The 12325-nt window shown below is 35.8% G+C and overlaps 1 protein-coding gene across 1 annotated transcript in view; it reads left to right on the top strand.

Moving 5' to 3' along the window:
• LRP2 (LDL receptor related protein 2) overlaps positions 1-12325 on the top strand; it is a 180840-nt gene that overhangs the window by 80710 nt on the left and 87805 nt on the right. Inside the window, exons 20-29 of the mRNA XM_039855815.1 lie at positions 915-1052; positions 1423-1704; positions 2802-3044; positions 4131-4250; positions 4354-4470; positions 6061-6438; positions 7632-7880; positions 9124-9335; positions 10139-10323; positions 11311-11539. Coding sequence (XP_039711749.1) covers positions 915-1052; positions 1423-1704; positions 2802-3044; positions 4131-4250; positions 4354-4470; positions 6061-6438; positions 7632-7880; positions 9124-9335; positions 10139-10323; positions 11311-11539 — 2153 coding nt within the window. The remainder of the gene's footprint in view (positions 1-914; positions 1053-1422; positions 1705-2801; positions 3045-4130; positions 4251-4353; positions 4471-6060; positions 6439-7631; positions 7881-9123; positions 9336-10138; positions 10324-11310; positions 11540-12325) is intronic.

Genomic DNA, 12325 nt, shown 5'->3' with positions numbered 1-12325 from the left:
CAGTCAATCTAGATAATATTTAGTGAGTCCAGTGACTGATTCGCCATTGATTAGACCATATATAAGGAAAATTAGTCTAATGATAAAAATTTTGACACCTTAGTCATTTTTCAGTTAGTTGGAAGTTTTAGTTAGGTAAGCTGTTGTTAAAGAGAAAATCCCCTTTGATTTAACTCTTTCTTTTAGAAACTGTTGAAATATATGTTTACTTCCTTGCTTCAGTAGCTAGTAGAAAGAAAGTGAACATGATTAAAAATGTTTAGGATCTTATATTACCTGTATCTTACTATTTTAAGCTTCTTGGTTGTAGGTATAGGCACCCTTCTGTGGATAATTTTATTGACCCTCCAAATATATACTAAAAGCCCCTATCTGGACTAGATTTATACTTTTCTTTCTCAACAACTTCTTATTAAAATAGAGTGTAAAAATTTTAAAAAATATTCTCATTAAGAAATGGGATATGGAATGTTTGACCTGGAAGGGAGCTGATACACAATTTAGTCTAATTCCTTAACTTTCCGAGAAAAATGAACCCCTACACTTTCAATATTTGCCTAAGAGCACTCATCAGGTTAGTGCTTTAGTTGGGATAAGAACTCAGTTTTATGAGTCACCATTTAATGCACAGTAGAATAATACTGAGGCTTTTTAATTTTTATTTTTACCCATGGAAGTCTAAACCTAATTGCTATTAAATTCCATCACAATACTCCATACACACTTGTCTGAACATGAACCCTAGTATTATTAAATATATAAGCTCATTTCTAAACAGTAACAAGTCATGGAAAATGATTACAGGAACATATTACAGATATTTATGGGAGAAGCATTAGAAAACTATTGCTTTTTTTCAAGTGATTTATAAGTGAGCTGTGACAAAAATACTAATCCCCTATGTTTCTTCTTAGACTATGTATTTTTTACTGACTGGAGACTGGATGCTATTGTTCGAGTCAGGAAAACGGATGGTGGAGACATGACAGTTATCCGAAGTGGCATCAGTAATATAATGCATGTAAAATCATATGATGACAGTATTCAAACTGGTGAGTGAGGCTGCCAGGCTCTTTTATATGGATATACTTATTTAATATGGTGGCTCCTTTTTCTCTTTTAGTACTGATTATTGAATAGTTCCTGATAGTTTTATATACCTGTCACCCAGATAGTTTAATAGCTGTAAGACTTAAAAATCTCTGTTCAACTCTGCTAACTCTCAAAGTATTGCTGGAAAAAACACATTTTGGACTTCTCTGTATTTATATTGAATGTTGTATTTGGCATATCGATTTCTAAGAGGAAGTTACTTTTTCATATGGGCTCTAAAAAATGTCCTTTCCCATTTGTTTTCCTTCACAAACCACACTTGTGAAGGGAATGTGATTAACTCACTATTTCAGGGCATTGCTTTTTCAGGTTCTAACTATTGTAATCGACCCACCCATCCGAATGGCGACTGCAGCCACTTCTGCTTCCCAGTGCCAAATTTCCAGCGGGTGTGTGGTTGCCCCTATGGAATGAGCCTGACTTCGAATCACTTGACATGCCTAGAAGACCCGTCTCGCGAACCACCGTTGAAGCAGTGTGGCTCTTTTTCTTTCCCCTGTAACAACGGCAGATGTGTGCCTAGTTACTATCAGTGCGATGGAATTGATGACTGTCGTGATAACAGCGATGAGCATCTATGTGGCACATTTAGTAAGTGGCTTATACAATGAAGCTACTTCCATGAACAGAGTGAGGTGGGCTTTAAAAATAAAGTTTGGGTTATCTCTACGGGAAAATACATCTTTTAAAATTTTATATTTTTAATGTGTACTCCAAAGGCTCTTTAGGAAGCACGACAATATTCATAGATAGTGTTACAAATGATTCCTAGCATTGATTTGGACTATCCTCAATAAAATTTCTTTTTGACATTGACTGTTTGGACGAAAGCAGAATCATTACATCTTGTCAGGCTCTTCAAAAAGTTAAATCAAAATAAAGTGGATATAATCTTTAGTATTTGGATTATATCCAAATAAAGTGGATATAATCTTTAGAGAGAATAGTATCACAGAATAAGTATTTGCAATAATAGCTTTTGAAAATCTCGTAGGCTATATTCTCTCCCTGCTTTGGTATAAAATGAATTAGGGGTGAAATGATGGTGTTAATCTTTATATTCTTCTTTCAATGGCAATCCAGTCTATAAATTTTAGAGCCTAATAAATGGTATTGCCAAGACAAAATTATTCCATTAAAAAAAAGAGAACAGTTGAAATCTCAGAAATCTCTATCAAGATAAGATTAATAGTAACAATAAACTACCTTTTTGGAGAAAAGGAAGGATGACAGATTTGAAAATAAAAGTCCACACTTGTACATTTTCCTGAAATTTCTAATTTTTTTCCTTTTGTGTATTATCTTACTCTTTCTGAAAGTGCTGATTTTTACACAAGTATTTTATTAATTTGCATTTTCAAATGACACATTTTCAAGATTCCTATAGACCAAGTTTGAATTTGTTGTTGGAGGAAGGATAGCTTAAAAGGAAAGGCTGGGCCTCAGAGTCACACCAACCAAAGCTTGAATCCTGGGCAGATTCCTAAACCTCTCAAAGCTTCAGTTTCCTCGTTTGTAAAATGCAGATATTTATATGTACCTCACAGTATTCTTGTGAGGATTAAGAAAGAAAAAAAGTGCCTGGTATATGACAATTGCTTAAAGAGAGGAACTGAGCCTTTACAAGGTAAGAACTCATTTAAAAGGCTGTGAAAACAAATCTTCATGGCAATTTGTTTCTGTTGTAGATAATTCCTGTGCACCTTCAGCTTTCACGTGTAGCCATGGAGGAGAGTGCATCCCTGCACACTGGCGCTGTGACAAGCACAATGACTGTGTGGATGGCAGTGATGAGCAGAATTGCCCCACCCGTACACCCACTTCCTGTCCTGCATCTTCCTTTACCTGTGATAACAACCAGTGTATCTCAAGGAACTGGCTCTGTGACACAGATAATGATTGTGGGGATGGATCCGATGAAAAGCACTGCAGTAAGTTTTGAACTGATATATTTTGGTTGGTCAGCCTAATAAGTAGATTTGAACAATCAGTAGACCTTGCGTGCTTTCCTCTAAGGGTCACACATTTGCTTTGTATCTTAGCTGCTTCTATTCTGTCAATCCTCGTCTCAATAGGCTATAAGAGCAAAGACATGGGAGCACAGAATCCTACATATTGAGTTCTATGGAAGCAAAATGAGGACTGTCTCTCAACTAACTTCAGATATTTAAAATAATTTTTTTCCTAAGTCATATAAACATATCCACACATTTGGCTATTGGTTTTTCTTTTTCATTTGATACAGGCAAAAATGCAGTAGAATAAAGAGGCACAGAGCACTTAAATTTTCATTAAACTACCTACCTGCTTTTCATCTTGCCAGTTATAATTTACCTTAGATTGTTGTTTGTTTTCATGGCTGCCATAATAATTTAAGGTGAAGCAAAGTTCTAGTCTTGGTTGCAAGACTAGGAAAGTTACTTTCCTCCTGGAAGAGATCAGCTTTAATACCCTTCCTAGCATTTACATTCTCTGAGCAACTAATACAACTTCATTTTGTGGATTGGGGCAGCCAGCACATCTGATTCTAAGACCGTGTCTCCTCAGCAAAGTAGGACTTCAGTTTTTAGAATTGTTATGCTTAGACTTTGGATTAAATCCAGTTATCATGATCTGTCTATACACTGTTGCTACTAGGCATATGGGTCATGCTGATCATGCCCTCTGTTTAGGCTCCACTACTTAGCTTCGGTGTAGAGTCATGGGCTTAATTGTACTCATGAAGTATAATCCAGCCCAAGTCCATAATACTCACTTTCTAAGTGTGGTCTGTTTTTTAAAGGTATAATCATGATTTCAGACTCTGACCGTGATCTTTTTATTCCTGTTTCCAAAAAGTGTTCTAATTTGGAATGATCTTGCTTGGCTGACTCTAGCGAGTGGCTGATTTGAAGAAATTTTGGAAACGTGTACCATTGAGATAACTTATCTATCTCCTTAGTGTTTTTCAGTTTGGCTCTGGTACACATTGAACAAGCAATAAACTGTTATTTGGTTTTGTTTTTGTTTGACATTAGACTTTACAGCCACATGCCTACCTAGTCAGTTTCATTGCGCTGACCATCGGTGTATTGACGTATTTTATGTTTGCGATGGGGACAAGGACTGTGTTGATGGATCTGATGAAAATGGTTGTGGTAAGTGGATCGCTTTATTTTCATTCATGATGTTTAGAAGAAATCTCAATGTTTAATCTTTCTCCTTGAGCTCGTTTCTAATGTTTTCTTCTTTCATTCTCAGTAATTAATTGCACTGCTTCTCAATTCAAATGTGCCAGTGAAGATAAGTGCATCAGCAACATGTATCATTGTGATGGTGTTTTTGACTGCAATGACCACTCTGATGAGAAGGATTGTCGTAAGTACCATGTAGTCAGCATGTTTCAGTTGAAAAAATTGCTTCATTTAACCAGCACTGATATTACCACAGATTTCTCTAATGCAGACAAACTGGAGGGAAGGCAGAATTACAAAGTATTATCAAAGGAATGCAATATTGAGCATATAATAAAGTTATGAGGCATCATCAAATAATGTTTTATGAGTTGTGAGTCAAGTGGTTGTATAGATGGGCACTTTCAAATAGTTTCTTAGGTAGGTTAAATATTTCTTAGATATTTTTGTTCTCACTATTAATTTTTCCTAGAACATTCCAAATTAGGGTTTAAAATTTTTGATACTTAGCATATATATAGGTATTTTAATGGTTTCTTTTAAATCTCAATAAGGAGGTCAAATCACAATATGGAGCCAGTATTAAGATATTGACTCTAATGAATTCATTCTTTCAGCTATTATTTGTTGAATATCTACTAAGATATTATAAATGGTCTTTGTCCTTAGAGTCTGGTGAGAGAAATTATAGAAAGTAAAGTAAGAGATGATTAAAGCAAGGTGGACAATTACAAAGGCCTTAGAAATGGTACAGATAAAATTCTATGGAGGCTCAGAGAAAAGACATTCTTTCTAGTCTGAGGATTCAAAGAGGACTTCGTGGAATATAAATCTGATAGACCCATAATCTCCACAAGCTGGAAACCTATAATAGACAGAAGATGTTATTGCCCACTTTTTGTGTTAAATGGATTTTAGACTTGTAAAAAATTGTCAATCAGAGAGTCATTTATTTGAATAATGATATTTTAGACCATAAAAAGTATGTTTCTATTAATTCTCCTCCCCACTCTGCAAAGAAGTGCTTAAATCTGTGGATAAAAAGAAAAGTTAAACAAAGTGCTTACATACTTTATAGATGTGTACCACACCCAGAAATTCTTAATCACCGATTTCACATTGAAAGCATAGACTTCCCCTGTGATGATCTGAGGTTAAACCTCCAATTGCCAGTGACTTGCCATTGCCTTATGATGTCTATGGGAGAGAATTTAAGGTTACTCTTATGAAATAGAGTTTTAATCTATTTCTCAAAGATTGCTTGATCACTAGTGGAAAGTTTGCAAAGAATTAAGGACTTACTGTCGCCTTTTGTTTATTTAGTGTGTGCTGCTTTCAGTGGTTCCATCTAAATGTATATCATATTAAACATATGGAATTCAAAGTAACTGTAGCTACTTAAGCTCTATTGAAGTGCCCTGGTGATTCTTTAATAAAGAGGAGATACATTTTAGTATTTAATCTGTAACTGAATGAACATTAGAAATTCAGGAAACAATATGTTCTTTTGACTTGGATTTACCTTCTATTTAAGAGTTGTGCATCCTGTTCTTCGTTTGTTGTCAGTTTCACTAATCAGACACATAGATTTCTGTCTACAACAATGTTGGAGAACGCTCTATATATATCACTTTAGATTTTAATATTTATTTTGTCATTGTCATTATTATAAACCTATAATTGATCCAAAATAGTTTTCTCCGAATATAGGAATTACTTAAAAGGGATTATAAATTGCATTCACAAACCCATTTTCCCCATGCTTTTCTCTTAGAAACCAGGCCTCCTGGTATGTGCCACCCAGATGAATTTCAGTGCCAAGCAGATGGTCTCTGCATCCCAGGGAGCTGGGAGTGTGACGGGCACCCAGACTGCATCCATGGTTCTGATGAGCACAATGGCTGTGTGCTCAAGACCTGCTCTCCATCTCATTTCCTTTGTGACAATGGAAACTGCATCCTCAGAGAGTGGCTTTGTGATGGGGACAATGACTGCAGGGATATGAGTGATGAGAAGGACTGCCCTACTCAGGCCTTTTACTGCCCCAGTTGGCAGTGGCACTGCCCTGGCTATAGCATCTGTGTGAATCTGAGTGCAGTATGTGATGGCGTCTCTGACTGCCCCAATGGGACAGATGAGTCCCCGCTTTGCAGTAAGTTTCCTGACCACAGGTTACTGGCCATAAATTCATTTTGACCATTGGCCTGCTGTGCAACACCATTGTCATAGATACCATGTAGCTTTTAAGGAAGGGGTTTCAGTTCCTCTCTGAGTTCAAATCTGTGTAGGGATAACCATCATGATTCAAATAAATCATCACTGGATATTTCTCATTAAATTCTTTGCTCCTTGTTCTTCTGTGTTTTTACTTTTTTTTTTTATATCATTGTTTAAAAAAATAAGACTAAATAAGGCCATTAGATTGTCAAATTAAATTTGGTTCTGTTGGTAATTTGCTCATAAGTTTTTCTAACTTTAATATTTTCTAATTTCAATCAGAACTTGCCACAAAAACAAATGAGGCCTGGGTATTTGTGTTTGCTGTGATTAAAATTCTGTGATTGGCATGTAATCCTAATTACTGTCCTTTCTTTCTTTCCTCTTTAATCAATGCTCACTCTCAGATGAACCCCAGCCAGGTATGATTGCAAAGTATTTTAGATTCTTATGATTTTATATGCATTGTGTTTGTGCTGAAAATGTGCTAATCATTTTGACTTGCTTCCTCTTCTAGTGCATGTTTCGTATCATATAAATAAGTTAGAGTACACATGGAAATAGAGAGCATTTGCATATGAACCGTTTGAGTGGCTTCAAGCATTGCTGTTTTTGTCCTGAAAGTAAAGAATGATGGCATGTTAGTAGACATATGCCCTCTAATGTTCCGATTGCCTTTTCCCCTTCCATTTATTCATTTTCATAGACCCTCCAGCCCTTGCTATTGAAAGTCAAAGTCTTATCTTCCATTTTTGTATAGGTAGAAGAATAATAGGAAGCAAGCGAGAAGTAATTTAGGTCTCTTTGCATGTTTTATCAATTATAGTTGTGTTTCTTGATGTCAACAGTATTTCCCCAAGTTTCTCTCATTGCACTAAGTGAAGTTATAAAGGGTTGTAGTGAAGAAAGTGGCCCAAGTCTAGTGGATGTGAAGCATAGTAAATCCTCAGGTAAATCAGAGCAGACACTGAGCAGCCTGTGGAGTTCATTCAAGTGAATGCTGCTGTTAGCTCTTACCTGGGTATTACATGGAAGGTGGCTTGATACTATATGACATATATTACAACAGAGTGAACCAAAGAAGCAAAGACTTCTGACTTTTCTTCTCTCTGATTCTCTTTATTCTAGACCAGGAGAGCTGCTCAAATTTAAATGCTGGCTGTACTCACCAGTGTGTTCAAGGGCCCTTTGGGGCTCAGTGCCTGTGTCCATCGGGATACCTGCTTGCCAATGATTCTAAGACCTGTGAAGACATAGATGAATGTGATACTCCAGGCTTTTGTAGCCAGCACTGTCATAATACAAGAGGTTCTTTCCGGTGCTGGTGTGATAAAGAATACATGTTAGACACTGATGGGAAGACTTGCAAAGTTACAGGTAATAACTGAACTTTAAAGTGAACTAACTCCAGCTAGTCAACAATATACCCAAGAGCTTAAGATCAAATGTTGCATATAGAGATTTGACAATGTCGATTAGGATTCAAATGGACTCAAATCGTGGCTAGGTTATATAACCTTCTTAAATTTCAGTTTCTTGTGAGGCTTAAATGAGTTATTATACATAAAGGTCATGGTATATTTTTGGAAATAGAGGTTAAAATATATACAGATAGAGGATAATTATTTATTATTTATTATTTTATTATTATTTTTAAATGATTTTTAAATGTTTTCTATATTTAAACATCTATATATAATGCTTAATGAATTCAATTCACCCAATATTAATTTCAGTTTCTACTATGTGAAAGTGATTATACTATGTATTAGGATATTAATTCAGCTGCTTTAAAAGTGACCAAATAAATGAGGCTAGAACAAAATAGACACTTTTTTTTCCAAGTCGGAGTCGTATGGTAGACAATTCAGGGGGTAAAGCTGGGCTCTTATCCTCATCGTGTGGCTTCCTTCTAGGGATCCAGTGCTATTGCCCCAGTCTTTGTCCCCTCTTGTAAAGTAGGAAAGGGAAAGAGAAAGTAGAGAGAAAGTAGCTTCCTTTTAAGGATGAGACCTGGAATTTGATACATCATTTCTACTCACACCATTTTGGTCAGAATTTAGTCATATGGTCACTCTAAATTGAAATGGAGGCAGAGAAGTACCTCTAGTTGGGCAGCTGTGTGCCAGTCTGAAACTTGGCATGATTTATTACTAAAAAGGAAAAAGAGGCGAGGGGAGGGGAGGATATTGCAAGACAATTAGAAGTCTCTGCCACAGCTGAATGCCTTGGGGAAAATAAAAATATTTAAGACATGTTTTTTGCTATCAAGAGGCCAATCTAGGGAGGAAGTTAAGCAAAGTACAAAAGTAACTGTAGTAACAAGAAGAATGCAAGTATAGTTTACTCCAGATTGATATTTACAAACATCGAAGTATAATTCAAAGAAGAAAAAGATTTCAGAAACAGCTTATTTTAAACACTCATGAAAATCAGCTAACTAGGTAAGGAATGGCATGATTAAAAACTATTCTTACAGGAATTTCTGTTTGTTTTTCCTGTTACTATAGTTTGGCATTACATCTTCCTGTTACCAAAAGTATTAGATCAAATATTTGAGACTCTTTAGTTTTGTTTTCTCCCAGAATCATTGATATTTTTGCATTTTCTTCTTGGACAGCATCTGAAAGTCTTCTGCTACTTGTGGCAAGCCAGAACCAAATTATTGCTGACAATATCACCTCCCATGTCCACAATGTCTATGCACTTATTGAGGATGGTTCTCGCATTGTAGCTGTTGACTTTGATTCAGTTGGTGGTCGTGTGTTTTGGTCTGATGGAACTGAGGGTAAAATCTGGAGTGCATTACAAAATGGAACAGACAAAAAAGTGGTAAGTACATTTCTCCTGACCTTTGGCATGACTAAATTCCCTTGTGTTGGTTCTATTTGCTATAACTGGCCAGTGAGAGAAGGCCCTACCTCATTCTGGTTAGCTTCTCATACTCCCCTTTGGGCCATATCATATCCAAGAGGCCTGGATGTTCATAACTCCTAATCTATGGGTGCTTTAGATAAGAATGTGGCCTCTGAAGACAAATCCATTATTCTGAATTCCAGGTCACATGATGCAGACTTCACAAAATCTATGAGGTCCTCTTTGCAATTTTTTTCTAGAGGATGACCGCAGAGGAAAATGCAGGGGCATTAAGGAGTTGCTTTTCTTAGTTTTAATTTAGTCATATTTCTCAATCCATCTCCCAATTTCAGTTTCTTGATCCTTGATGATTATGTTTCCTCTGCCCCTTAGAACTTTACTTTGTAATTGTTGGCACTTAATTAATAAAGATGTTACTTTTGGCATCTGGACATTATAAAGTTTCATAGAGTTGCCAATTTAGTGAGTAGATAGATAGAGCTTTTGTTAATTGTAAACTCTTTGAAACCAAAATGAAACTACATACCAGTCCCATCACAGTTATCCTAAAGTATTCAATTCTACCTAATCTTGAATATTTTTCCTATGAAAACCTACCGTTAATTTGGTGGTTATCTACATGGGAAGACAAAATTTTCTGATGCTCACAGGTAATCATAGGACAAGTTAGATGCCTTATTCCAGATTTTCATATAATTTCCATGTTAGCATTCATTTATTCCCTTTCGGATTCACTATTTACTCACTTTTGTCTTTAGGTAGTCGATAGCGGCATCACTATGACTGAAAGTATTGTGGTAGACTGGGTAGGTCGCAATCTTTACTGGACAAACTATGTTCTACAAACAATTGAAGTCTCTAAACTGGATGGGAACCACAGGACTGTGCTAATAAGTCACAATGTATCAACACCAAGGGGACTAGTATTAGATCCCAGGGTCAGGTAAGACTTTTTAAAAAAAATGATATTGCCTTGACATGGTTATAATGAGGGAAAAATAACAGTAAAGCAACAGGCCGATGTACATATCATAAAATTTTAAATGATCTCGTTTAAACATCTCTATAGAAATGGTAGGTATCCAACTGGTTGTTGCTATCCTTCATTTATCTGAAAGTTTTCTTCGTGAAGTACACAAGAGCAATTGGTTGTTCACTTTGAGACCACATTGATTTATTAGCCTGGCAATACAATTATTGAAATGATTGTTGTAGAATTATATAGTTAAGTTTCAAATGAATGCGTACAGTAATAGTTTGTAGATGGGCCATTTTGTTGTAACTTTTATACCTCCTGGGTGTACAACAAAAAAGCCAAATTTTCCTGCTTTTGTTTCAGGTTGTTTATTAGTGTTCTCTTTTATATCATAGAAGGAAGAAAATTTTTGTTTGTTGGATTAAAGGGAAACGGGAGAAATTATCCTGTGCTTAGAAACCTCTGAGGGCTTCTTCTTTCCTTGAATCTCTGTGTTAGAGAATCTCTTTCTGCAAGATGATTAATTGGGCAAATTATGTTCAGTGTGACACAGACTTGTAGATATTGTAGAGTATTACACACCAGTGAAGTTTATGATGAATCTGATGATGAGCTAAATCGACTCTCTCAAACATGACAGGATAGATAACCAAGGACAAATGAATTTTCCTAGATCAAATACTTATGGATTGTATAGAAACACAAATTGGCATTGAGACATTTCAGTATCATAATGTATTGTACGTGTTATGAACATTATAAAAATACCCAGATGGCTTGTGATTGCATTATGATTATAGTTTTGTTTTCTGATATTCAAGAGGAAATAATAAGCTCTGTGCATATATGCTGAACTAGAGATGACTAATTTTTAAGCAGAGGGTAAACATGATGTCCATTATTTTCCATATTGAAATATATCCCCTCCAGTTGGTAACTAGTTTCTTTTCACAGTGACCATCTGATGTTCTGGGCTAACTGGGGCCATCACCCTCGTATTGAGCGAGCCAGCATGGATGGCAGTTTGCGCACTGTCATTGTCCAAGACAAGGTTTTGTGGCCCAATGGCTTAACCATTGACTACCCCAACAGACTGCTCTACTTCTTGGATGCCTATCTTGATTACTTAGACTTTTGTGACTATGATGGACAACATCGGCATCAGGTGATAGCTGGTGATTTGGTAAGTTGGCAGTGAGGAAAACTAAACTAAAACCACAACGGTTGCTTAGTAGAAAGCAGATAGGGTAACAAGAAAACTAAGAATTTGATTTTTGTGTCATAGACATTATATGGTCAATCCAAAAAATAACAATAGGAATAATAGCCAATTCTTCTTTTATTACTAACAAATATATTTTTTTATTCTAGTTCATGATCGGATTGTGCTACATCCAAGAAGGATCAAGTGCTTGTGTGATTTAGTTGATCTACAGATGCTAATCTATTGCTTCTGTGCCTTTAAAAAGTGTTAAACAAAAATTAATAATTATAATAATTATTGATAATTATATTTACATCTTCAATTAAATCACAGCCCGTTATGTGTTTTTTTATTTTTATTGAATTTATTTTCACAAGTTATGAGAAAATACAGAAAATATGTACTTTGCCAAGGAACCGTTATTGACTTCTATTTAAGATTGTCATTGTTTACAGTTCTGTGACTTGCAGAGACCCCACAAGGGCCTCCCTACCTCCAGGAAATATGCATCTAAACTGTATTAGATTTATGTGCATCTCTGAGTGGCAGAACAAGGCAATGCTGATAACTGGGTGGTGGCTAGGGTTTGGGACTAAGAAATCCAGATAAATCGCCGTACACTCTGTGTTTCAGTTTTGCTTTCATTTGTAAAAAAGGATGCCCAGTGTAATTACCATAATAAAACAGAAGACTAAATGACACATGTATGTGAAAGGATTTTGTGTGGTATAATGGGAGATATAGATCAAGCAGTATGTTTTTTGT

Source organism: Pteropus medius, unplaced genomic scaffold, assembly GCF_902729225.1.
Source record: "Pteropus medius unplaced genomic scaffold, Ma_sr-lr_union100, whole genome shotgun sequence".
Classification (NCBI taxonomy): Eukaryota; Metazoa; Chordata; class Mammalia; order Chiroptera; family Pteropodidae; genus Pteropus; species Pteropus medius.
Note: the sequence above shows the minus strand (reverse complement) of the source record. Positions and strands in the feature narration are given on the sequence as shown.